At 45.3% G+C, this 27,222-nt stretch overlaps 2 protein-coding genes across 2 annotated transcripts in view; one reads left to right on the top strand and one right to left on the bottom strand.

The window, feature by feature from the left end:
* The first annotated feature begins 693 nt into the window (after positions 1 to 693).
* On the top strand, positions 694 to 21,925 carry VKORC1L1 (vitamin K epoxide reductase complex subunit 1 like 1). The gene is made up of 3 exons (XM_060756908.2): positions 694 to 914; positions 13,760 to 13,869; positions 15,646 to 21,925. Exons 1-3 carry the CDS (start codon positions 721 to 723, stop codon positions 15,870 to 15,872), a joined length of 531 nt encoding a protein of 176 aa, XP_060612891.1. The 5' UTR covers positions 694 to 720; the 3' UTR covers positions 15,873 to 21,925.
* Positions 21,842 to 27,222, bottom strand: part of GUSB (glucuronidase beta) — an 18,222-nt gene continuing 12,841 nt past the window's right edge. The window contains exons 10-12 of the mRNA XM_060756909.2: positions 25,957 to 26,133; positions 25,711 to 25,846; positions 21,842 to 25,039 (exon numbers count right to left, since the gene is read on the bottom strand). Of these exons, the coding sequence (XP_060612892.2) occupies positions 24,861 to 25,039; positions 25,711 to 25,846; positions 25,957 to 26,133 (492 nt within the window). The 3' untranslated portion in view covers positions 21,842 to 24,860. The remainder of the gene's footprint in view (positions 25,040 to 25,710; positions 25,847 to 25,956; positions 26,134 to 27,222) is intronic.

Here is a 27,222-nt window from a genome sequence, read left to right as displayed (position 1 = left end):
CGGCTATGGAATGCCCTGCCAGCAGACATCAGACAGGCACCTTCGTTGCTGGCGTTTCGGAGAATGGTCAAGACCTGGCTTTACGAACAAGCGTTTGGCTAGGCAATGCAACTAATTAAGGAAGACGGTAACTGAACATAGGAACGGCACAATGACTTTGAGAATGGATCTGACTTTAACGGAGGCGTTATATATGTTGTTTGTTGATTTGTCTTGTCTGATGTTAATTGTTGTGGAGCGACGTTGTCGTCCCGGTTGTTGTATTGCTGCGTTTTAATTCACTGTAAACCGCATTGAGTCGCCTGTCAAGGCTGAAAAATGCGGTATAAAAGTGAAGCAAATAAATAAATAAATAAATAAATAACTCCCACAATTCCTAACAGCCGAATTGTGGGAGTTGTAGTCCAGAACACCTGGAGGGCCGAAGTTTACCCATGCCTGGGTTATATAGTCCAAGGCGGGATTCGAACCCGCGTACTTTTCCACAAACCCTCGCGAGAGGCGCCTAAGCCGCAAACACCGCCCTCTAATTCCGATTGGCCGGAGCGGCATCACGTGTCGGGCGCCGGGGAGCGCCACGTCCATTGAGCGCGAGAGGAGGGGGAGGGGGGAAGGAGGGAGCGGTGGGCGTGGCCTCCCCGCCCACGAGCCAATGGGCAGCGCGGCCTGCCCCCCCCTCGCGCGTGCGCAGAGCCTCGGGGCGAGGGCTGGGCTCCAAAGATGGCGGCGCCCGTCCTGCTGCGAGTGTCGGTGCCGCGCTGGGAGCGGGCGGCCCGGTGCGCCGTGTGCCTGGCCGGGATCGCGCTCTCGCTCTACGCCTGCCACCTGGAGCGCGAGAAGGGGCGGGACCTCCACTACCGGGCCCTCTGCGACCTCGGGGAGCGCGTCCGCTGCTCCGCCGCCATCGCCTCCAGGTCAGGAGACGCGGGGAGGGCAAGGGCGACCCTGAGCATGAGCAGAGCGCCCCCGTTCCCCTCTCAGAGTCCTCCCTAGCAACTTGGGCCCTCCCTCCAGGCCTTTCGGGCTTCGGCTCCCACAATTCCAAACCCAATTTGAGGAATTGTGGGAGTTGGAGTCCAAAACACCTCGTGGGCCATCCAGCCCCAACCCCATTCTGCCAAGAAGCAGGAAAATCGCATTCAAAGCACTCCCGGCAGATGGCCATCCAACTTCTGCTTTAAAGCCTCCATAGAAGGAGTCTCCACCACACTCCGAGGCGGAGAGTTCCACTGTTGAACAGTTGGAAGGTTCCTCCTCATCTTCTAGGTTCCTCCTCATCCTAGAGTTGAAAGAGACCTCATGGGCCATCCAGTCCAACCCCATTCTGCAAAGAAGCAGGAAAATTGCATTCAAAGCATCCCTGACAGATGGCCATCCAGCCTTTGCTTCAAAGCGTCCATAGAAGGACCCTCCACCACACTCCGAGGTGGAGAGTTCCAATGTTGAACAGCTCTTCCTTACAATTGGAAGGTTCCTCCTTATCTTCTAGAATCAGACCTCATGGGTCATTCAGTCCAACCCCATTCTGCCCAAAAGCAGGGAAATCGCATTCAAAACCCTCCCGGCAGGTGGTCACCCAGCCTCTGCTTCAAAGCCTCCAAAGAAGGAGCGTCCACCACACTCCAAAGTGGAGAATTCCAATGTTGAACAGCTCTCCTTACAGTTAGGAGGTTCTTCCTCATCTAGAATCCTAGAGTTGGAAGAGACGTTGTGGTCCATCCAGTCCAACCCCATTCTGCCAAGAAGCAGGAAAATTGCATTCAAAGCATCCCCAACAGATGGCCATTCAGCTTCTGCTTCAAAGCCTCCATAGAAGGAGCCTCCACCACACTCCGAGGCAGAGAGTTCCACTGTTGAACAGCTCCCACAGTGAGGAAGTTCTTCCTCATGTTCAGGTGGAATCTCCTTTCCTGTAGTTGGAAGCCATTGCTCAATTGTGTCCTAGTCTCCAAGCTTGCTCCTTCCTCCCGATGACTTCCCCTCACCTCTCGATCCAGGGCCAACCCCGGCAGCATTCAAATTTGGGTGTATCGAGTTTTTGTGCCAAGTTTGGTCCAGTGAATGAAAATACATCCTGCGATTCATAACAGATATGAAGGAGCAACTAATACAATGTTATGGTGGGGGAGCACCACAACATGGATTTATCAAAAACAAGTCATGCCAGATTCATCTGATTTCTTTTTTCGATAGAGTTACAAGCAGGGGAATGCCGTGGATGGGGCATACCTGGACTTCCTTCGACAAGGTCCCCCGTGACCTTCTGGAAAGGAAACTAGTCCAATGTGGGCTAGGCAAAACTATGGTTAGGTGGATCTGTAATTGGTTAAGCGGACGAACCCGAGGGTGATTCTCCCCAATGCTTCCTCTTCGTCCTGGAAACATGCAGAATAATCACAGGATGTCTTAAACCTACACCTGTTGATAAACTCTACAACAGTGTTTTCAACCTGGGGGTCGGGACCCCTGGGGGCGGTCACAAGGGGATGCCAGAGGGGTCGCCAAAGACTATCAGAAAACACAGTATTTTCTATTGGTCATGGGGGTTCTATATGGGAAGTTTGGGCCAATTCTATTGTTGGTGGGGTTCAGAATGCTATTTGATTGTAGGTCACCGACAGGCTGAGAAAGGCGGTATACAAATACAGTAAATACATTTATTTTGGTCATTAGAGTTCTTTGTGCCAAGTTTGGTTCAATTCCATTGTTGGTGGAGTTCTGAATGTCCTTTGATTGTAGGTGAACTATAAATCCCAGCAACTGCAACTCCCAAATGTCAAGGTCTATTTTCCCTAAGTTTCATCAGTGTTCACATTTGGGCATCTTGAGTATTCATGCCAAGTTTGGTCCAGATCCATCATTGTTTGAGTCCACAGTGCTCTCTTGGTGTGGGTGAACTACAACTCCCAAACTCAAGGTCAGTGCCCACCAAACCCTTCCGGTATTTTCTGTTGGGCATGGGAGTGCCAAGTTTGGTTCAATTCCATTGTTGGTGTAGTTCAGAATGATCTTTGATTGTAGGTGAACTATAAATCCCAGCACCTACAACTCCCAAATGATAGTATCGATCCTCCCCAACCCCACCAGTATTCAGATTTGTGCTAAATTAGGTCCGGTGAATGAAAACATATCCTGCATATCAGATATTTACATTACTATTCATAATAAGAGAGAAATAAGATTGAACACTGCGAATGAAACATGCAGAATAATCACAGAATGTCTTAAACCTACACCTGTTGATAAACTCTACAAGTTAGCTGGCATGCCCCCAGCTAACTTGTAAAAAGCTTTATGAGAACTGGGCCTGGTCCTGTTCAGGATCTTTATTGATGACTTAGATGAAGGGTTCGAAGGCAGGATCATCAAGTTCGCAGACGGGACCAAATTGGGAGGGAGAGGCAATATTCCAGAGGACAGGAGCAGAATTCAAAACGATCTGAACAGATGACAGAGATGATTGGCCAAAACTAACACAATGAAGTTCATTGGTGATAAATGCAAGATACTCCACTTAGGCATAAAAAATGAAATGCAAAGATACAGAATGGGGGATGCCCGGCTCAAGAGCAGTACATGTGAAAAAGATCTTGGGGTCCTCGTGGACGACAAGTTAAACATGAGCCAACAATGCGATGCGGCAGCAAAAAAAGCCAATGGGATTTTGGCCTGCATCAATAGGAGCCTAGTCTCTAGATCCAGGGAAGTCATGCTCCCCATGCTCTATTCTGCCTTGGTTAGACCACACCTTGAATATGGTGTCCAATTCTGAACACCACAATTGAAGAGAGATATAGACAAGCTAAAATGTGTCCAGAGATAGAGGGCGACTCAAAGGATCACGGGTCTGGAGAACAAGCCCTATGAGGAGCGGCTTGAAGAGCTGGGCATGTTTAGCCTGAAGAAGAGAAGGCTGAGAGGAGACTAGAAATCTTTTGGAAATAAGATGTTCTTGAAACTCCAACATTGCCCAGACTGATCTAAAATCCTTTCCCTATCTCATATAAAGCTTTTCCTGTCTCATGAAGCGAAAGGAAAACATTCTGTTTACAACCAGATAAGGACCTCTTTTCTAATAAATGGGCTGACGTAAAACGATCAAGGGTCTGGAGAACAAGCCCTATGAGGAGCGGCTTAAAGAGCTGGGCATGTTTAGCTTGAAGAGAAGGTTGAGAGGAGACATGATGGTCATGTATAAATACATGAGAGGAAGTCATAGGGAGGAGGGAGCAAGGTTGTTTTCTGCTGCCCTGGAGACTAGGATGCAATGGAGCCATGGCTTCAGACTACAAGAAAGGAGACTCCGTCTGAACATTAGGAAGAACTTTCTGACTGTGAGAGCCGTTCAGCAGTGGAACTCTCTGCCCTGGAGTGTGATGGAGGCTCCTTCTTTGGAGGTTTTGAAACAGAGGCTGGATGGCCATCTGTTGGGGGTGCTTTGAATGCGATTCGAATGCCTTGTAATACTACAACTCCTGGGAGCGCCGAGCACTGAGCGGTGACAGTTAAAGTGGCGTATCTGTGAGGGAGATGGGTAGTGAAAAAATGCTGGGAAAGCCTTTGGCCACATCTCTTAAACTCCAGCTGTCATTAACCACACCCCATTTGAAGTGTAGTTTAGTGTTGATGGAGAGATAGTCCAGTTGCACGTTGGAGGCCAAAGGTTTCCCCACCTGAGCAGGTAGTAAGGCACAGAAGGACTTTTAGCTTCCCTGAACATGACATTTAGTAATCAAGTATGTAGTCACACCCGATATCAATACGATCTGATTTGGAAATGACCAATGTGCAAAATACTGGAAGGGTTAGGTGGGCATTGACCTTGAGTTTGGGAGTTGTAGTTCACCTGCATCCAGAGAGCAATGTGGACTCAAACAATGATGGATCTCGACTAAACTTGGCACGAATAATATGCTCAAAAATGAACACTGGTGGAGTTTGGGGAAAATAGACCTTGACATTTGGGAGTTGTAGTAGCTGGGATTTATAGTTAACCAACAATGAAAGAGCATTCAGATCCCAATGATGGATCTGGACCAAACTTGGCACGAATACTCACTATGCTGAAATGTGATCACTGGTGGAGTTTGGGGGAAATAGACCTTGACATTTGGAGTTGTAGTAGCTGGGATTTATAGTTAACCAACAATGAAAGAGCATTCAGATCCCAATGATGGATCTGGACCAAACTTGGCATGAATACTCAATGTGCCCAAATTTGAGGAAAATATAGTTGTAGTTGCTGAGATTTGGGAATTGTAGTTGCTGGGATCTATAGTTCACCTACAATCAAAGAGCATTTGGAACCCAATGATGGACTAAACTTAGCACGAATACTCATTGTGCCCATATGTGAATACTCAAATGTGCCCAAAAGTTTGGGGAAATAGACCTTGAGATTTAGGAGTTGTAGTTGCTGGGGTGTATAGTTGACCTATAATCAAAGACCAGACTTGGCATGAATACTCAATATGCCCAAATGTAAACACTGGTGGAGTCTGAGGAAAATATTGCTTGACATTTGGGAGTTGTAGTTGCTAGGATTTATAGATCACCTACAATCAAAGAGCATTTGGAACCCAATGATGTATCTGGACCAAACATTGCATGAATACTCAATGTGCCCAAAAGTTTGGGGGAAACTCGACCTTGACATTTGGGAATTGTAGTTGCTGGGATTTATAGTTCACCTACACTCAAAAAGCATTTGGAACCCATTGATGGATCTGGATCAATCTTGGCACTCCGTGTGCCCAAATGTGAATACTCAAATGTGCCCAAAGGTTTTGGGAAAATAGACCTTGAGATTTGGGAGTTGTAGTTGCTGGGATTTATAGTTTATGTCCAATCAAAGTGCATTCTGAACCCTACCAACAATGGAGTTGAACCAAACTTGGCCTACAGAACTCCCATGGCCAACAAAAAAACCTGATGGTCTTTGGTGACCCTTCGGACACCCTCTCGTGACCCCCCCCCCCAGGTTGATCTTGTCCAACCCCCTTCTGCCATACAGTCAAAGCCCAATCAAAGCCCTCCTGACTGACGGCCATCCAGCCTCTGCTTAAAAAGGAACCTCCATTGCACTCCATACAGTACAGACTCCGTACAGTCAGGCTCCCATGAACCTGTAGCATTTAAAGTGGTGTGATACTGGATTAATTCTGCATCCTTAGGCTCATGTGTACTTTCAGATGTTGTTTACTTCAGGGCCCAGCACCCCCAAACCAGGAAATGCTGAGCATCCATAATTTCCCACTCTTACTGTTGTGCGGCTTGGCATTTGGGCCCTGCCTCTCTTTCCCTACTTGTTGAATAGCTTCTGATGCAAAGTCACTTGATAAGTTGCTGACCATGATGGAGGCGGGACGGATTATGCCAGGAATGTGGAGTGAGCTTAGCCCAGTGTAAACCTGAATGATCAATGAGTATTGGGTGTGGCTGTGAGCGAGTATAGGGTGGAAGCCCAGAAGGAAAAGAATGGGCTGAGGTTGCATTTCCTCCTCTGGGCGTTGCCTAGAACTGATCAGCTGTTGACCCTATGCCCAGCTTTGTGGGGGACATCCCAAACTGTGGAGCCATATTCTTGATATGCATCTTCTCCCACAGTGAGGACATCTGTTCCCAGGTGGAAGGCGGTCTTGGTCGCACCTTCCTCTTGGCATGTTTCTCTCTTTCACCCTCCATTCGTGCCTCTTCAAATTCTACAGCACTGCTGGACACAGCTGACCTCCAGCTGGAGCGCTCAAGGGCCAGGGCTTACCAGTTCTCAGTGTCTATGCCAGAGTTTTTAAGGTTGGCTTTGAGCCCATCTTTCAATCTCTTTTCCTGTCCACCAACATTCTGTTTTCCGTTATTGAGTTCGGAGTAGAGCAACTGCTTTGGGACACGGTGGTCGGGCATCCGGATAATGTGGCCAGTCCAGCGGAGTTGATGGCGGAGGAGCATCACTTCAATGCTGGTGGTCTTTGCTTCTTCCAGCATGCTGACATTCACCTGCCTGTCTTCCCAAGAGATTTGCAGGATTTTTCGGAGGCAAAACTGATGGAATCATTCTAGGAGTTGCATGTGACGTCTGTAGACAGTCCACGTCTCACAGGCGTATAGCAAGGTTGGGAGAACAGTAGCTTTATAAATAAGCACCTTGGTATCCCTACGGATGTCCCGGTCCTCAAAAATGCAGAGCTCAGGCGGTGTTGTATTTCAGTGTCAATGTTGACTTGATTTGTTGGACGTTCTGTGGCAGCAACCACTGAGTTTCACAAGCAAAAGGGTGACAGATTGATTCAGGACAATCATCGTATCACTCAGAGAGAAATTTCAAGCATAATCGACATTTCACAAGAACGTGTGGGTCACATTATTGCTTTGCTTGGCTATTGGAAGATCTGTGCACGATGGGTACCCAGGATGCTGACGCCCGAAATGAAAGCGCACAGACTTGAAGCTTCAGAGACTGGATCTCACCACCATATGACATCCTCCATACAGTCCAGATTTAGCACCGTCTGACTTCCATCTGTTCCTGATAATGAAAGAAGATCTGTGGGGACATCATTATGCTTCTGATGAAGACGTTGAGAGAACTGTGAGACACTGGTTGCGGAAACAGAGTGTCGACTTCTTCTGTGATGGCTTCATTGTTGGCAGAAATGTATCCAGTTGTCTGGTGATTATGTGGAAAAGCCAATAGTGGTCGTTACAAAGCACATTCTAAAAATTATTTCTGATTTGATTTATTAAAATATTCCCATCCAAACCCAAGTAACGAAGGTGGAGGCATTACTTTTCATTCAACACTCGTAACTTTGATTTGGTACGGAAGAGCAGTGTGTTAAAGGTGTGTGTTTCAAGGCCACTTGAGAAGCAATAAGAGGTCTCTCTGCTTTTTGAGTGGCTCTTAATCTGAGTGTAGGGAGTGGAGATCCGAGTACAGAACGTCCCTCTTTTGAACCAGTTGGGGGAGGTTTCCCATCTGCGCCACTGAGAAACAAAGATGGAGGCCGCCCTGTCCAATAATCGGTGCCCTTTGTCTCTGAGTGGTTCTCTCTCCCAGAAAGTTGTCCTTCCTCTTGATTTCAATCTGCAAGGACCACTCAACTCAATAATATTTCTGAATTAAGTCTGGAATGGGGACTCAATGGTGGTGGGAACATTTTCCGGAGGCAGCACTGATGGAATCGTTCCAGGAGTTGCATGTGACGTCTGTAGATAGTCCATGTCTTGCAGGTGTATAGCAGGGTTGGGAGGACAATAGCTTTATAAACCTTGGTATCCCTACGGATGTCCCGGTCCTCAAACACTCTCTGCTTCATTCGGAAAAATGGTGCACTCGCAGAGCTTAGGCGGTATTGTATTTCGGTGTCGATGTTGACTTTGGTGGAGAGGTGGCTGCCAAGGGAGCAGAAAGGGTCAACATTTTCTAATGTTACACCATGAATCTGTATTTCTGCCATTGGCTGGTGACTGCTGGAAGAGCAGTTTGGTTTTCTCAATGTTCAATGACAGGCCGAGCTTCTCGTATGCTTCTGCGAAGGTGTTTAGAGTGGCTTGTAGATCTTCTTCTGAATGTGCACAGACAACATTGTCATCAGCATATTGGAGTTCTATAACAGATGTTGTAACCTTGGTTTTGGCTTTCAGTCTGCTGAGGTTAAACAGCTTGCCATCTGTCCTATAGATGATTTCCACTCCGGTGGGAAGCTTCCCGTCAACAAGGGGAAGTATCATAGCGATGAAGATGGAAAGTAAAGTTGGGGCAGTAACACATCCCTGTTTGACACCTGATTCCACCTTAAATGGGTCATTGCTGTCCAAGACTGTTGCCATCATGGTGGAGCTTTTCATATGACAGGCCGAGCTTCTCATATGCTTCTGCGAAGGTGTTTAGAGTGGCTCGTAGGTCTTCTTCTGAATGCGCACAGACAACATTGTCATCAGCATATTGCAGTTCTATAACAGATGTTGTTGTGACCTTGGTCTATTTCTGCATTTGATTTATTAAAATATTCCCATCAAAACCCAAGTAACAAAGGTGGAGGAATTACGTTTCATTCAACCCTCGTAACTTTGGTGAGGTTTCCCATCTGCACCACTGAGAGACAAAGATGGAGACCGCCCTGTCCAATAATAGGAGTGGTTCTCTTTCCCAGAAAGTCGTCGTTCCTCTTGATTTAGATCTGCAGGGACCACTCAACCCAATAATATTTCTGGAATGGGGACTCAATGGTGGCGGAAACATTTTTCAGTGGCAGCGCTGATGGAATCGTTCTAGGAATCGCACATATGACATAGTCATCAGCATATTGGAGTTCTATAACAGATGGTGTTGTGACCTTGGTCTATTTCTACGTTTGATTTATTAAAATATCCCCATCCCATTGTCAGAGGGCAGCATGCACTGCAGTTGAGTTGAATTAGCGACCTCATGGACCGATCCCCCAGACCTTGAATCTGATGATCACCCCATGCTGAGGTTTGCATGAAGGGCTTTTGTGGCTTCCTGTGTTTGGAGAAGGGCCCCTCAAGGGGCATTGTTGAGGGCACCGCCTGCCGCCTTCACACACACAAAGCCTCCCTTGGTTTGCACAGAGGCATATTCAGAAATTCAACCGCAAGGCCCTGATTGTAATGTGCCCAAACCACTGGGAGATTTGAGGTCAGCAAAGCAGCTAAGTCTAACTGGGTGTCTTGATATTGTGCAATCTGTGTCTTTAATCGGTTTGGGCCTGCAAAGGGAGGATCAGGGGCCAAAAAGAAGGTCCCGGGAATCCTAGAAATGATCTGCTCACCCTAGCAAAGTGGCCTGGCAAATGTCTCTATTCTCAAGTAAGGTGAAAGGAATAGGGGAAGGTTTCTGCATCACAAAATGTAGGTATTTTTGTAGGTATTATGGGCTGGAGGGGTCGGACAGGCAACAGCAAGAGACTCCATATTATTCAACATTTTTGTTTATCCGATGTTCTGTCGGACCATTTATGTTGGATAAGCAAAACTCTACTGTATTGAGATAGTTTTGCTTATTCAACATAAATGATCCGACAGAACATCAGATAAACGAAAATGTCGAATAATACAGAGTCTCTTCCTATTGCCTGTCTGATTCCCTCCAGCCTCGCCCGCTCTCCCTCACCCACACGTTTGCAGTACGCCTGCTCTCACCTCTCTGCGTGGAAGAGTTGGGAGAGACCACATGGGATTATCTAGTCCAGTGGTTCTCAACCTTCCTAATGCCGCGACCCCTTAATACAGTTCCTCATGATGTGGTGACCCCCAACCATAACATTATTTTTATTGCTACTTCATAAGCGATATTGCTACTGTTATGAATCGTAATATAAATATCTGATATGCAGGATGTATTTTTATTCACTGGACCAATTTGGCACAAATACCCAATACGCCAAAATTTGAATACTGGTGGGGGTTGATTGACCTTGACATATGTAGTTGCTGGGATTTATAGTACACTTATAATCAAAGAGAGCAATGTAGACGCAAACAATGGTCGATCTGGACCAAACTTGGTATGAATACTCAATATGCCCAAATTTGAATACCGGTGAAGTTTGGGGAAATATACCTTGACATTTGGGAGTTGTAGTTGCTGGGATTTATAGTTCACCTACAATTGAAGAGCATTCTGAACTCCACCAATGATGGAATTGAACCAGACTTGGTACACAAAAGTCCCATGACCAACAGAAAATACTAGAAGAGTTTGGTGGGCATTGACCTTGAGGTTTGGAGTTGTAGTTCACCTACATCCAGAGAGCACTTGTGACCCCCACCAATGATAGAATTGGGCCAAACTTCCCACATTCCCAAACTTCCCACATTGAGCGCCTATGCCTTGAAGGGACTCATTGGCACGAGCCTCCCTTCAGCCTCGCATGCTCTTCCTCACCTGCGCATGTAATATAATATATTGTTATATTACAATATATTGTAATATATTATAACATTACTAATAATATTACAATATATAATGTAATGCAATATAAGATTAATAATAATATGATATTATAATTATATATTTATATTACATATAGTATTACTAATAATATTACCATATAATGGTATAGTACAATATAGTAATATTTAATACTGATATTGTACTATGCTAATAATATAATGTAATATAATTATTGTATATACATATAACATTTATAATATTATAGTGTAAGGCAATATAAGACTAATAATGTGATATTATGATATATTTATATTACATGTAATATTACTAATAATATTACCATATAATGGTATAGTACAATATAGTAATCTTTAATACTGATATTGTACTATGCTAATAATATAGTGTAATATAATATATTGTATATACATATAACATTTATAATATTATAATGTAAGGCAATATAAGACTAATAATGTGATATTATGATATATTTATATTACATATAATATTACTAATAATATTACCATATAATGGTATAGTACAATATAGTACAATCTTTAATACTGATATTGTACTATGCTAATATATGCTATGCTAATATCATATAATGTAATATATTGTATATACATATAACATTTATAATATTATAATGTAATGCAATATAAGACTAATAATAATATATTATAATTAATAATATTAATAACTAATAATAATGTGATATTATAATGATATATTTATATTACATGTAATATTACTAATAATATTACAGTATAATTGTATAGTATAATATAGTGATATTTAATGCTATGTAATATAATACATTGTATGTATATATATCTTGTAAGCTGCTCTGAGAAAGGCGGGATATAAATGTCGTAAATAAATAATACTGTATTTACATATTACTTGTAAGCTGCTTTGAGTCTCCTTCGGGATGAGAAGGGCGGCATAGAAATGGCGTAAATAAATAAGTAAATAAATGTGCACCACGCTGCCATGCACTGAGCACGCCTGCTCTCCCCTCCCTGTTTGGAGTCTCAGAAACAGCCCTTGGCGGAGAGGCTGGCCAATCACAATAGAGAAGGGGTTTTGGTGGAAGGATTTCCAAAAAAGGATGGATGGTGGCCGTTTCCAGCAGAAGAGCCCAAGATAGATCTCTTCAGAAGTTGTCCCATCTCCAGAAAGGCCTTCTCTCTTTTGTCACCCTCTCCTTTCCTCTCATTGAAAAACAAAGCCAAGGTGGGGCTTAGTTAGGAATGGGACCAGCCATGCAAGTTTCCAGACTGGTTTCGAGAGGTGTTGTGGTTAACCCGGAGCTGTGAGCACACACAATGCATTGATTTATTGCTCTCTGAACATGCGGAAGGTTCCGTTTAGGATCCAGACCCTTAATTAGTTGATTGAGCCATTAACCTCAGGAAGTGAAGCCCACCAAGTGATTCCCAACTACAAATCCCAGCGGGCTTACCTACCATTTTGTTGTTTATTTGTTCAGTCGCTTCCAGCTCTTTGTAACCTCACGGACTAGCCCATGCCAGAGCTCCTTGTCGGCCCAGCTCCTTCAAGGTAAAGCCAGTCACTTCAAGGATACCATCCATCCATTTCATGGACTCCACTTTGTGGCCTCATTTCTTAAGGTTGGCATCTCGTGGTGCCAGAGCGCAGCCTGTTCAGAGCCTTCCAGGTTGTCCACTCTTCTGTGCACCCAAGAGGGAGTTACTCATCCGGTCTCAGCCACTGATTGGGTTTAGACTGCCACTTCTGGACTCTTGCTTGCTGAGGTGTTCCTCTGTAGATCTTAGGAAGCTGTTTCTTAATTTAAGGCATTGGTGTACTGGCTGATATCCAAACAGAGGATGGGCCGAAGATGTCAATACCTTGGTCCTTTCATTGCCGACTGCTACTTTCCGGCGGATGTCAGGTGGTGCAGTACCAGTTAAACAGTATAATTTCTCCAGTGATGTGGGGTGTAGACATCCTGTGATAATGTGGCATGTCTCATTAAGAGCCACATCCACTATTTTAACGTGAAGAGATGTTTTCCACACTGGGCATGCGTATTCAGCAGCAGAGGAGCAAAGCGCAAGGGCAGATGTCTTCACTGTGTCTGGTTGTGATCCCCAGGTTGTGCCAGTCAGCATTTCTAGTACCCACTTTCTGACTGATAGTCAAGCAGTGTTTCTTGTCAGCCAGAGTGATTTCCAAGTATTTGGGTGTTCTGCAATGCTCCAGTGGGATTCCTTCCCAGGTCATCCTCAGAGCTCAAGATGCTTGTCTGTTCTTAAGATGGAAAGCACAAGTCTGCATTTCAGATGGATTAGGAATCAGCTGGTTTTCCCTTTAACACACCTAAAGCTTTGGAGAGCGTCTGTTCAACCCTTTCAAACTCTCTGCTTGAGCGGTGATGGCACAATCGTCAGCATAGATGAAACCCTCTGTCTCTTCCGGCAGTGGCTGGTCATTTATGTAAACATGGATGGCTCAAGCACACTCCTGAGGCAGGCCGTTCTTCTGTTTCCGCCATCTGCTTCTCTGGCCCAGGAACTCAACAAAAAAGCTCCTGTTTTGTAGCAGATTTCCTATGAAGCGGGTGAGGTGGTCATCCTTTGTGATATTATAGGTTTTTCTCAGGAGAAGGCGATGATTTGCAGTAATATAACCTTCTAACAAGTCTATGAAGACAGCTCCTGTAATCTGCTACCTTTCAAAACCATCTTCTATGTGCTGAGACAGGTTCAACACATGACACACACACATTTATATAAATGCAAATCAATAGAACTGTTAATTTTGATGGGAACTTGTTCACCTCAAGACGTCTTCTTCCTTTCCTTTCTCTTCCAGATGGGGTCGCGGCTTCGGCTTGCTGGGTTCCATTTTTGGAAAAGACAGTGCAATAAATCAGCCGAACAGCGTCTTCGGGCTTGTCTTTTACATACTACAAATGTTACTTGGTAAGTACCGCAATGTTACTTGGTAAGTACCGCAAGATTTCCAGGGTCAGGGGAAATCTTGAATGAGCACTCCTTGTATACGTGGAGTGCTCATTCAAGAGGAGCATATGAGGAGTGCTCATTCAAGATTTCCCCTGACCCTGGAAAAAGGGAAGGAAGAAAAGACAAAAGGGAAGGAAGGAAGGAGGGATGAAAGGGTGGAAGGGAAGGCAGGAAGGGAAGGAGGAAGGAAAAAGAGAAAGTAGGAGGGACAAAAGGGAAAGATGGAGGGAAGGAGAGGAAAGCCAGGCAGTTATTGTCCCTGTGGGTCAGGGTGGGGGGCAGCAACTGCCTGGCCGCCTTCTCCTTCCCTCCAGGCATGTCGGCAAGTGTGGTTGCCTTCTGCCTTCTAACACTTTAGTATGGAAAGTATGTGCTGTGTGTTTTGAGATCTCTCTCTACTTGTATGTCAGGAGAGATGTCGTGATAGGTGATCTTTTCCTTTTCTTCGAACCTTAGAAGAGATGGGTGTTAGAGTAGTTCAGACCCAGTTCATTACCATGAAGATATGTAGTTATTATTCTTATCTATGTAAATAACCCTTTTGTGATTTTTTAAGGTTGGGCTTTACATGTTTGCTGCCTAAGCTCTAAATTCTTTGCAGCCACATCGCATGGCACTTCATGCTCTGCTCCCTAATGAGCTGAATGCTCAACTTGTGTATCCTGTTTGTTTTTGGATGCTCTGCTTTATTTTAGGGTAGTTTTCCCTAACAAAAAGGGTTATGGGCCCAGCACGCTTCCCTAACAGCCTTCAGCCTTGCCAGACCTTAGTAACCCCTTAGCTGGACCCCAATAATACAATTTCATTCAATCTATTCATCGCACAGCCATTCTGGGCCAACAGCAGAGACAGGGGGCAGTAACTGCCTTGACTTCCTCTCCTTCCTTCCATGTAGGACAGCGAGGGCGGTGGTGGCACTTGTCCTTATGACGTCCTCCATCGTCTCTGTCATAGGATCTTTGTGCCTGCCTACATTTTGTACTTTGAATGCTGAATGTTGACTGCTTAATGTTTGTATCTTTTTTGTTTTTGGATGCTCTGCTTCCATAACCAATTTTTGTATCGTTAGTTTTTGATGCTCTGCTTCCAAAAGCAATTTTTGTATCTTGTTTGTTTTTGGATGCTCTGCTTCCAAAACCAATTTTTTGTATCGTTAGTTTTTGGATGCTCTGTTTCCATAACCAGCAAAAAGGGTTATGGGTCCAGCACACTTCCGCCGTGCTTCCGCTTCGCTTCCTTAACAGTCTTCAACCTTGCCAGACCTTAATAGGACCTTAGCTGGATCCCAATCATACAGTTTCATTCAATCCATTCATCGCACAGCCGTTCTGGGCCGACAGCAGAGACAGAGGGCAGTAACCGTCTTGACTTCCTCTCCTTCCTTCCAGGTATGATGGCGAGTCCGGTAGCGGCACTGGTCCTGATGATGTCCTCTATCGTCTCTGTCATAGGATCCTTGTGCCTGGCCTATATTTTGTACTTTGAATGCTTAAGTTTTGTATCTTGTTTGTTTTTGGATGCTCTGCTTTGTTTTAGGGTAGTTTTCCCCAGCAAAAAGGGTTATGGGCCCAGCACGCTTCCATTGTGCTTCCTTAACAGTCTTCAGCCTTCCCAGACCTTAATAGGCCCTTAGACGGACCCCAATCATACAATTCCATTCATCATGCAGCCATTCTGGGCCAACAGCAGAGACGAGGGGCAGTAACCGCCTTGCCTTCCTCTCCTTCCTTCCAGGTATGACGGCGAGTGCGGTGGCAGCACTGGTCCTGATGACGTCCTCCATCGTCTCCGTCATAGGATCCTTGTACCTGGCCTACATTCTGTACTTTGTGCTGAGGGAGTTCTGCATCGTCTGCGTCCTCACCTACCTGCTGAACTTCCTCCTCCTTATCGTCAACTACAAACGACTAGTTTACTTGAACGAGGCGTGGAAGCGGCAGCTCCCGCCCAAGCAGGACTGAGACCCTGGGGAGCTTCTTGACTGACGGCCCGAAGGACCCGGCATCCGTGTGACTTCTTTCCACACTCAAAGGAAATTTAATTATTATTATTTCTTCATATCGGGATGCATTTCCCCCTCCCCTTCCTTGAGATCCGTTAAGATGACAAAGAACCAGCGGCCCTTTTGATAACTCCGGGGAAGTCGAGGCCAAGCTGTAACTCTGCCGCGAAGGGATTCCGAGCTGCAAACTCTCCATCCTTGCCCTGTTTTTCCTCCCGAGGTTTTGAGCTCACTGACTCTGGTTTGGGGTATGTAAATGTGGTTTTGGGTTCAGGGAGGGCCGCTGCGCGCCCAGGGATCGTGGTCACTGTGCTAGACTTTATAGGTGCCGTTACGGGACCCTCGCCCTGTGTTTACATTGTGTGTATGTGTAGCCGCGGGATCCGGATTTTCCCCTCATAGACTCGGATGCTCATCCCGCCGAGAAGGGGACACAGCCTCCGCAAATTGTGTGGCTCCTTGAGCAACTTGAAGAAGAAGAAGCAGCAGCTTCTCATCGGGAGACTTTTCGTCATTGTTGTTGTTCAAGGAATTTATTTTAAAACAACGCAAAATGAGCCTGTTTTCTCCGGGAAGCCGGATACGGAATTGACTAGCGGAGGTTCCTTTCCGAACCAGGAAACAGGCCACAGGACTCTTCTATGTGCACGGAGGTCGGTCTGATGGTTTGGTCCGGTTTCGGGCAGGATTGCATGCCATTCCGTTCTGGGAAATTGTACAGGGGCGGGTTTCGAGGGATAGGAACCCAAGCAACCGCAGTCCGAATCTTGTTTTCAGGAGCCAAGTCCCTCGCAGTCCATTGGTGTCCTCCGCCGGGATGGTTGGATAGAACGACGACTATACACTGGAACCCAGAAGCCTGCTGGCCAAGCAATAGGCAGGAGAACCCTGGCCCCATTGTACGACTTTTGCATGAATCCCCCCAATTAAGGCGGGACCCTTTCCCCTTCGTTTTGGCATGAAGGCTTGCAGGAAGGACACTGCCGCAGATGATGCCTGTAGAGGTGGAGCAGTTGGGGGGTCTCTCCTGCAGGCGGTGGGGTGAAATGGGGAAAAGTGGGTGCCCTTCCTCCCTCCCTCATTTCCTTCTTTCTTTCTTCCTCCCTTCGCCTTCCTTCCTCTCTCCCTTCCTCACTCTCTCCCTTCCTCCCTCTTTCTTACTTCTTCCCCCTTGCTTTTTCTTCCTTCCTCTTTCCTTCTCTTCCTTCCTTCCTCCCTGCCTTACTTCCTTCCTCCCCCTTCCTTTTTCTTCCTTCCTTTCATTCTTTCCTCCCACCCTCCCCCTTCCTGCCTTCCTCTCTCCCTCTCACTTCCTCCCTTTCTTACTTTCTCCCTCCCTCTCTTCCTTCCTCCCTCCCTCTTTCCCTCCCTCCTCCTTACTTTCTCCCTCCCTCTCTTCCTTCCTCTCTCTTACTTCTTCCTCTCTTCCTCCCTCCCTTTCGCTTCCTCCTTCTCCTTTCCTTCTTCTCTTCCTTCCTTGCCTCCCTCCCTCCCCTTTCTTCCCCCTTTTTCTTACACACTTCCTTTCTTCCTCCCTCCCTCTTTCCCTTCCTTCCTTACTTTCTTTCTTCTCCCTCCCCCTTTCTCTTTTTCTCCCTGCCACCAAAATGTTGCTTGGGTTTGTCCCCATTTCCCCTCCCAAAAAAGCCCCTCCAGCATTCTTGAGCAAATGGCAGATCACTGTGTTGTTTCTTCTCTTTCCTCCAGTTTTCCATTCCTCCTCCTCCTCCTCCTCCTCATCTTCCTCCTCCAGTGTTTTGGGGTTTGTATTTTCGTTTTAAAGAAGTGCCTTCTGTCTTAACAAACCAAATAGCGGGTTGGTGATTGGAATTGGCAAGCAGAAGAGTCCTTGGGCGCGGGAAGCAAACCGAGATGCTGGAAGGGCGGTCCATCGATCCAGTGTGACCCCATGCAGTCCAAGAGAGGGACCCCAACCTGCCTTTCCCCCATTACAATACCTAAATGGCTTCTGTCCGTCACTTGTATTATAGGGCAGGGAGGACAACCACAGCTTTGGGTCTGTTATCTTGAAAAGAGGATAGGAAATGGCTTGCAGCAGCCATCGAAGCTAGAGAACTACTTCCCTGCTTGGGAGAACCAAACATCGTCGGTTTGCTCTTGAATGTATCTCGCCGACACACGCAACCCCGTCCTTTTCCCCGATGCCAAAACGATTGCTCTCCACGTCATGGGTGCTGGGCTTTTCCTTTTGCCTTCGTCTTGAACAGGACTTTCTTTCCCCCCTTTCCAACTACGTCTTTCCCTTGTGAGTCTTATGTGAAAGATCCTCATTTCATTTCGTCCTTTCGAGAGATTGTCACGGAGGTGTTCCCAGGACTCTCTTCGTGTTCGCAAAAAATGTGATTATCTTAGGTGGGGTTACCTTTTGCCCTTGCAGTATTTTGCCTGCCAAAATGAGAGAGCGGAGGAGGAGGAAAACTTGTATTGCGAGTCCGGTTCAATTTTAAAAAAAACATATATAATATACATCTATGTATAAAAAGCAGCCCCTAAACCGTACGTGTCGTCTCTGTCTGAAGATTTCTCCTCTTGTGTTGACATAGTGCGCGGTTGTGAAGCTTGCCATTAGGAAGCCCGCGAGTGTTGTCCTCACCCTCCAAATAAGCGTCTTTCCGTTTAAAAAAATGCAAATACAGTAGAGTCTTGCTTATCCAACCTTCGCTTATCTGACATTCCGTCTTATCCGACACCTCTCTTTTCCTCTAGCATTTCCCCTTCAATTAAAGGAGCGCTCCCCAACTCTCTCTCCATTCCCAATCGAGTCTCACTGATCCGACCTTCGCTTATCCAACATTCCCTCTTATCCGACGCCCTCCTTTTCTTCTAGTATTTTCCTTTCAATTAAAGGAGCGCTCCCCAACTCTCTCTCCATTCCCAAAAATGCAAGACGAGGAGGAGGAGGGAGGAAAAGAGGCAGGACCGGAAGCGGACCTGCCTCTACATCCTCTTCCATATCTGGGCACTTCCTGCTGGGCCTGTCTAACCCTGAGGCATTGCCTTGCCTTAGCCTTTTGACTCCCTGTTGTTAGTGGAGTCTTACTTGGCATAAACAGTCAGGAAAAATGTTGGATAAAAGAAAATGTTCTGGGCCGACAGCGGAGACGGTTGGTAGTAACCACCTTGCCTTCCTCTCCTTCCTTCCAGGTATGACAGTGAGTGCGGTGGCGGCACTGGTCCCTATGACATCCTCCATTGTCTCCGTCATAGGATCCTTGTGCTTGGCCTACATTTTGTACTTTGAATGCTGAATGCTTAAGTTTTGTATCTTGTTTGCTTTTGGATGCTCTGCTTTATTTTAGGGTAGTTTTCCCCAGCAAAAAGGGTTATGGGTCCAGCATGCAGAACGTTGGATAAACGAAAATGTCAGATAATACAGATTCTCCTACTTTCACCTGTCCAGCGCGGTGCTAGACACCTAGACTACTAGAATAGGAAGTGCTCCTTTAATTGACAGGGAAATGCTGGAGGAAAGGGCGACATCAGGTAAGACGGAATGTCGGATAAGTGAAGGTCGGATAAGTGAGACTCTATTCTAGTTCTATAGTGCCATGTCTGACGGGTAACAGTAGGAGACTCTATAGTATCAGACATTTTCGTTTATCCAACATTCTTCTGGCCTATGTCGGATAAACGAGACTACTGTAATGGGGAAAATGGCGTCTCTTTGCTTTGTTGGGATGAACTTGAATCTCCATCTCAACTAATATTCCCATGGAACAAGAAAGAGATTGTGTTATGTTCTTGCGCCTCTTTTCCATTTCTTGGGGATTAGATTTCCCCCTTGAAATTCCTTCTTGGAGGGCCTTGGGGAGGCTTCCTCACACCCCTTATTTTGGACTACAGCATATCCAAAAATATTCAGGCAATAGAAGCTCAGGTTGTTGAATGATGCCAAGGGTTAGCTTGGTTCTCTCTTATCTAAGACAGAAGAGATCCATCGGGTTGACAACAACATTATTTATTACGGTCCATAGACCCATCAGTAAAACCAACAGTCATTATAAATTCTCCCCATTCGGTTTCCTGTATTTTGATAGTTTGGGGGACGAATTTGCAACTGTTATTTTGAAGATATTGGGAGTATTGAAAGTGGAAAGCTGCGATTTCCACGCTTCTCTTCCACATCTGGGTATTTCCATTTCCCCGCTAGGTTTCCTGTATTTCAGTAGTTTGAGGGACACATTTGCACTCGTTATTTTGGAGATATTGGGAGTATCAAAAGTGGAAAGTGTTAGGAGCATTATTGGACGATCTAATCCCCCAAAATGGGTTGGAAAATCGTTCAAAATAGGCATTGATCTAAAAGATTTCCCCTCCCAGGTTAGGTCTGTGGCTTCTGATGCATATGTACAAAACTGGGAGCCGGAACTAAAACTGGGTTGTTTTCTGGACTGTCTGGCAATGTTCCAGAAGAATTCTCTCCTTACATTACACCCACATCCATGGCAGGCATCTTCGGAGGTTGAGGGCTCCTCTGAGGATGCCTGCCATAAATGTGGGTGAAACATCAGGAGAATGCTTCTGGAATGTGGCCATACATCCCAGAAAACTCACAACAATCCAGTGATTCCGGCCATGAAAACCTTCAACAACACATATGACGGTGAAATAAAAAGTAATGCCTCCACTTTCGTAACTCCTCAACAGATGGCAGTACTGGTATGCGTCAGGCACTGGCTTGTTCAGTAGACTCTCCTCTACAGTTCCATTTTGGTGGGGAGCCTTAGCATTGAAAGGTTGTGTTGTCAAAGTGTTGTTAAAGTGCGAACCCTGTGCAGACGGCTGGTCAATGTGACTTAAGCAACGTGCAGTCACTGAATTCTTGACGGCAGAAGGTGTCACCTCAACATCTTTAAACTTACTCTCCCAACGATGCACAGTACTCATATCAACACAATCACCATAAACAGCTTGCATTCTCTGATGAATCTCCTTTGGAGTGACACCTTCTGCTGTCAAGAATTCAATGACTGCACGTTGCTTAAGTCGCATTGACTGACCGTCTGCGTAGGGTTCCATACTTGGCACTTTAACACAACTACCGTTCAATGCTAAGGCTTCCCGCCGAAATGGAACTGTAGAGGAGAGTCTACTGAACAAGCCAGTACCTGCCACATACCAGTACTGCCATCTGTTGAGGAGTTACGAAGGTGGAGGCATTACTTTTCATTCAACCCTCGTAGAACTACAGTAGAGTCTCACTTATCTGACCTTCACTTATCCGACATTCTGTGTTACCGACACCTCCCTTTTCCTCCAGCATTTCCCCTTCAATTAAAGGAGCGCATTTCCCCAACTCTCTCCACTCCCAAGATGTGAAAAAGGCAAGATGAGGAGGAGGAAAGGGGGGAAAGAGGCATGACTGGAAGCGGAAGCATCTTCCCTCTGTGATTTTCACACTCCTCTTCTGCATCCGGGCACTTCCTGCTGGACCTCTCTGGCCCCGGAGTGTTGCCTTGCCTTAACTCTTTGAATCCTTTTTGTTAGTATTCTAGGTTTCTGGCGCCACATCAGACGGGTAACAGTCGGAGACGCCATATTATCCGACATTCTGCCAGCCTGTTTATGTCGGATAAGCGAGACTCTACTATGGAAGTATTAGTCCAAACGAAAGTGCGAAGTCAGCAAAGTATTTGATTACCATGAAAACCAAACCTGTATTAAGCATGGTCTTGAAGTATTTGGTGTGTATTCCGTCTTGTGTGTCCCGACCTGACCAAAACAAAGCAGAGAAACGTTGAGGGTTTCGTTTTTCCTCCCCCCGTTTTACGTTCTCCAGATTGGGAATCATTCCATTTCTCTTTCTTTTTTTAAACATTCTGACCATAATATTCTGACATTCGGAGACCTCGGCAATCCCGTTTGGCGGAAGGGAGTTTCAGAAACCGGAAACAAAAACAATGTACATAATGTAAGAATGTTTATTTGTTGCACATAAAAGGTTTCTTTTTTTTCCTTTTGGTATAAAAATAAATGTAGAAATTACCCGTGGACGTCTTTGGCTGTTTGCTTTGTAACTTGAGCATCCTCGATTTCCGGACTTTTACTATCGCGGAAACTAGAACCGATCCACAATATTAAACGGCTTTAGACATGAAATGTTTAGGAATGCCTTCATGACTCTCCAAAGTGGCCAGATGTCCATCAAATAAAGATGGAAGCTGGTCTCCAAAGTACTTCAATAATTAATACGTCTCCCCTTTTATGATACTGTTGTATGTGAAGCATTGCCTCCATGTTTTGGAGCTGTTTGGACCAATATAGACCTTGCAGAACAGTGTTTCGCAACCTGGAGGGGTCGCGAGGGGGTTTCAGAGGGGTCACCAAAGACCAGTAGAAAACATATATTTCTGATGGTCTTGGGAACCCGTTTGGCAGAGAAGGCTGAAGATCTCTCCGCCTGTCCTCCTCTTCCTTTTTCGAAATGGATGGTGAATCCTCCCAACAAAAGCCCTCATCTGCTGTGATTGGCCGGACTTTCAGCCAAGGGGAGGGCTATTTCTGAGACTCCAAGTGGGGAGGGGACAGCAGGCGTGCTCAGCACATGGCAGCGTGGTGCACATGTGGGTGAGGGAGAGCGTGCAAGGCTGGAAGGAGGCCACAAGTGAGTCCTTTCAAGGTAAGGGGTTTTTGAAGCCCTTTGGAGCAATATAGACCCTGTAGGACAGTGTTTCTAAACCTGGGGGTCATGAAGGGCTTTCAGAAGGGTTGCCAAAGACGCATCAGAAAGCATATACATTAGAGTGTCACTTATACGACTTTCGCTTATCCAACATTCTGTCTTATCTGACACCCCCCTTTTTCCCACCGTGGTCCCTGTGAATCGCATATATGGTATTTCCTGCGCCTGCGCAGACAGTTCGGAATCTTCTAGAAAACTTATTAGACACTTTTAGGTGGTAGCCCCGCTCACTCTCCCCTTGAGAGTATGTATAGCCAGTGGGAGGGGCTACTGCCTCAGATCCTTTTCCTCCAGCATTTCCCCTTCAATTAAAGGAGTGCTCCCTAACTTTCTCTCCATTCCCAATAAGTGAAAAAGGCAAGACAAGGTGGAGGAGGAAGGAGGAGGAAAGGGGGAGAAGAGGCAGGACCGGAAGCGGAAGCATCCTCCCTCCTTCCCTCTGTGATTTCCACACTCCTCTTCTGCATCCGGGCACTTCCTGCTGGGCCGCTCTAGCCCCGGGGCCTTGCCTGGCCTTAATTCTTTGAGTCCCTCTTGTTAGTATTCTAGGTGCCTAGCGCCGTGTCAGATGGGTAATAGTCGGAGACTCTGTATTATCCGACATCTGCTGGCCTGTTTATGTCGGATAAGTGAGACTCTACTGTATATTGCATGACTGTCTTATAAGCAGTTGGTTTAACCTCCGGGTTGCAAGCAAAACCAAACTGTCATGTGGTGAAAGGCATTGGACTCAAAAGTGTGTCAACAACACGAAATGTTTGGGGAGCTCTGCACGAAAGGAAAAGTGCAGGAGGGGATGGCTCGGAAACAGTCACAGAACGAGACCCTGGGGAAAGGTGGCCAATAAGGCCAAACTGGATCATTCCTTGGTCATAGTTGTAGGCGGCGTTGGAGACGTTGTGATGGGGCGAGTGGGGTCCAGGGATTTCGTGTGGGAGATTGAACTTGGCACACAGACAAAGAGAAAATACTGGTTGAGTTTGGTGGGCACTGATCTTGATTTTAGGACTTGTAGTTCACTTACATCCAGAGAGCACTGTGGACTCAAACAATGATGGATCTGGACCAAACTTGGCACAAATACTCAATATGTCCAAATGTGAACACTGTTGAAGTTTGGGGAAAATAGACCTTGACATTGGAGAGTTGTAGTTGCTGGGATTTATAGTTTACCTACCATCAAAAAGCATTCTGAATTCCACCAACAATAGAATTGGGCCAAACTTCCCACACAGAACCCCTCTGCTTTGAAGGGACTTGCTGCAGCGTGCCTCCCTTCAGCCTCGCATGCTCTCCCTCGCCCACACATGCACACCATGGAGTTTGGGGGAAATAGACCTTGAGGTTTTGGAGTTGTAATTCCTGGGATTTGTAGTTCACCTAGAAATCTGAACCCCAGCAATGATAGAATTGGGGCAAACATCCCACACAAACCCCCCATGCCTTGAAGGGACTCGCTGGCATGAGCCTCCCTCCAGCCTCGCATGCTCTCCCTTGCCCCACACATGCACACCATGCTTCTATGTGCTGAGCACGCCTGCTCTCCCCTCCCTGTTTGGAGTCTCAGAAACAGCCCTCCCTTTGGCTGAGAGGCCAACCAACCACAGCAGAGGAGAGTTTTTGGTGGGAGGATTCACTGTCTGTTTCCAAAAAGGAAGAGAAGGGCAGGCGGAGAGATCTTCAGCCTTCACTGCCAAATGGGTTCTAAGACCATTGGAAATAGATGTTTTCCTGTCGTAGTCAACTATGAATTGCACACATGGTATTCCTGCGCCTGCGCAGTACAGCTTCGGAACCTTCTAGAACTAGTGCAAATTCATAGGTGACTACTCAGGAAACTACAGTTACAGGTAAGCAACTTATAATTTCTGATAGTCTTTGGCAACCCCTCTGAAACCCCCTTTGAGAAACTTTGAGAAACTCTGATCTGAAAGGATAGACATGCCTTGTGACTAAGACAGACTATGGGAAACCCCTTAGCTTCCAACACCAGGCCTTTCATACTCAAGTTCATTCCTGAAAACTGTTGATCCATTCCGGGTTTCAAAGAAACTCTCCAAAGTGCTGAAACTATTTTTAAAGCGCCTTGAAAACCCACCCAAACCTTGGCATGGATTCACTGCCCCATTGACATGGAAACTGCTCGTCTTGTGCGTCTGAGCCTGCAAAACACTCCCTGATTGTACTCTTTGAGTAGTCCTTCTCTTACGTAACATATGTGCAGCATTCTCAACAAGGAGTTTGTCAAAACCGCCTGAATTCTGGAGCGAACGGCACACAGACGTCATCGTATTTGGGCGACCCAAGGCATGAAGATTCGTTGGCCAACTTCCAGTATCTCTCCTTCAGCAGGAAAGCGGCTGCTTTGGGTTGACGCTGGCGGGTGAAAATCCCTTTCTTGTTACCCAAAACACGGGTCGTCTCTGTTTAAAACAGTTCGAAACAGAGAAAAGGCTGTCATTTAGTGCCATTCTCGTCCTAAAACACAGACTGAACGGAACATGTTACAGAACTTTGTGAATGTTTTCCAACCCAGTCTTTCAACTTTCAGACAAGAGAGATACAGTGTTCCCTCGCTACTTCGCGGTTTGATTTAGCAGACTCGCTGTTTCGCGGTTTTCAAAAAATATTGTCCCGTCTCCCCCCCTCCAGCACCAACCGCTACTCTGAGATCAGAGTGAAGAGAGGGGCCAGGAAGGCAGTTCCATCTTGTCTCCTGCACTGTGCTTATAATATAATATATAATATAATATAATATAATATAATATATTGTATATACATATAATATTGATAATATAATGTAATACAATATAATACTAATAATATGATTTTTTGTCATGTCAGGAGCGACTTGAGAAATAATATGATATAATTATATATTTTATATTAAATGTAACATTACTAATAATATTACAGTACAATGTTATAGTACAATGTAATATATAATATTAATATTCTGCTATGGTAATAATATAATATATTGTATTTACTTTTTACTTGTAAGCCGCTCTGAGTCCCCTTCGGGGTGAGAAGGGCGGCATATAAATGTCGCGAATAAATAAATAAATAGTTTTCAATTTGATGCGACCCTAACCTTGGTCCGTCATGAAGTCGGCAAAGTTCCAAATGAGTTCTCCGATGACATATTCCTTCCTCTTTTGGTCCAGGACGGAATGGTATTCCTTCAGCACGGCAGCCTGGTACTCCTCGGAGAACATGAGAGGAGGGTCCTGCGGAGGGGAAAGAAGGGCAACTTCACAAACAGAGCCACAAAATTAGAAACTATTCCTAAGATCCCTTGATCTCGCCCTCTCCCTTTTTGCAATCCGCTCGGACTTACGGCATGGAGGCCCGCAACAGCATCCGCCCCGTATTCGCTCTGGATGATGGGCTTCTGGTAGGCTTTATACCAGTTCTCAAACTGGGAGTTAAGCTGCGGCCGGATGACCTCCAAGTGACCGGGGTCGTGGTACCAAGAGAAGTAGCTGTTCACGCAGATGACGTCCACATACGGCGCCTGCCAACAGGCAAGAAAAGCAGTTCTTTCCATCTTAATGGGGAGTTCACCACATTTATATTAATAACTAGCTGTACCCTGCCACGCATTAATGTGGCCCTCAGATAAGAGAGGAATTCTAGCTGAAGCAATAGACAGAAGGGACAGATGGAAGGGACATTGATAGATGGAACAGAAGGTAGATGGAGAGAACATAGATAGGTTGGTAGGTAGATAGATATGTAGATGGAGTGATTGATGGATTGAAGGATGGATGGACATACAGATAGGCAAAGGGGGTTGGACTGGATGGCCTCTGGGACTCCCTTCCAACTGGTTGACCATCTGTCGGGAGGGCTTTGATGGTGCCTTCCTTTACTGTAAAATGAGGTTGGACTGGATGGCCTTTGGGGCCCCTTCCTATACCGTGGGTGGCATCAAAGGGCCCCTTCCCCGGCGATCCCCCTTCCTCCCTCCCCGGCCTCCCTCCTAGCCACTCGTTGCTGTGGCCTACCTTGGTGATATGGAAAATATTTGAAAAATAAACAACTAAATACTTTTAAATTAAAATACTAACAGTAAAATATTTTAAAGTTAATTAAGTATTTTTAGATTTAAATTTTGTAAAGGTAAACAATTTAATATTTTAAAATTAAAACATTAAAGTTAAATAATTTAAAATTAAGTAATTATTTTAAAAACAAATTATTAAGTAATTAAATATTTCATAATTAAACCAAATAAAATACATTAAAATAAAGTATTATGAAATGCAAATATTAAATATGTATAAATTATAATATTAAAATTAAAGGAATAATATTAAAATTAAACAATTTTATATTTTAAATTTGAAATATTAAAATAAAATAATGGTCCTTGGTGATCCCTTCCAACTCTGAAAGTCTAATAATAATAATAATAATAATAATAATAAATGGATAATACTATAATAGTAATTCTATCTTTCTTCCTAACAGAAAGGGGGTGGGACCGGATGGTCCTTGGGGGTCTTTTCTAACTAGTTGCATAATAATAATAATAATAATAATAATAATAATAATAATAATAATGTAGATAATAATAAAATAAGAATTCAATCTTTCTTCC

The sequence above is a fragment of the Anolis sagrei genome, chromosome 11 (assembly GCF_037176765.1).
Source record: "Anolis sagrei isolate rAnoSag1 chromosome 11, rAnoSag1.mat, whole genome shotgun sequence".
In the NCBI taxonomy this organism is placed as follows: Eukaryota; Metazoa; Chordata; class Lepidosauria; order Squamata; family Dactyloidae; genus Anolis; species Anolis sagrei.
The sequence above is the reverse complement of the archived record's forward strand: the minus strand, read 5'-3'. Positions and strand labels throughout refer to the sequence as shown.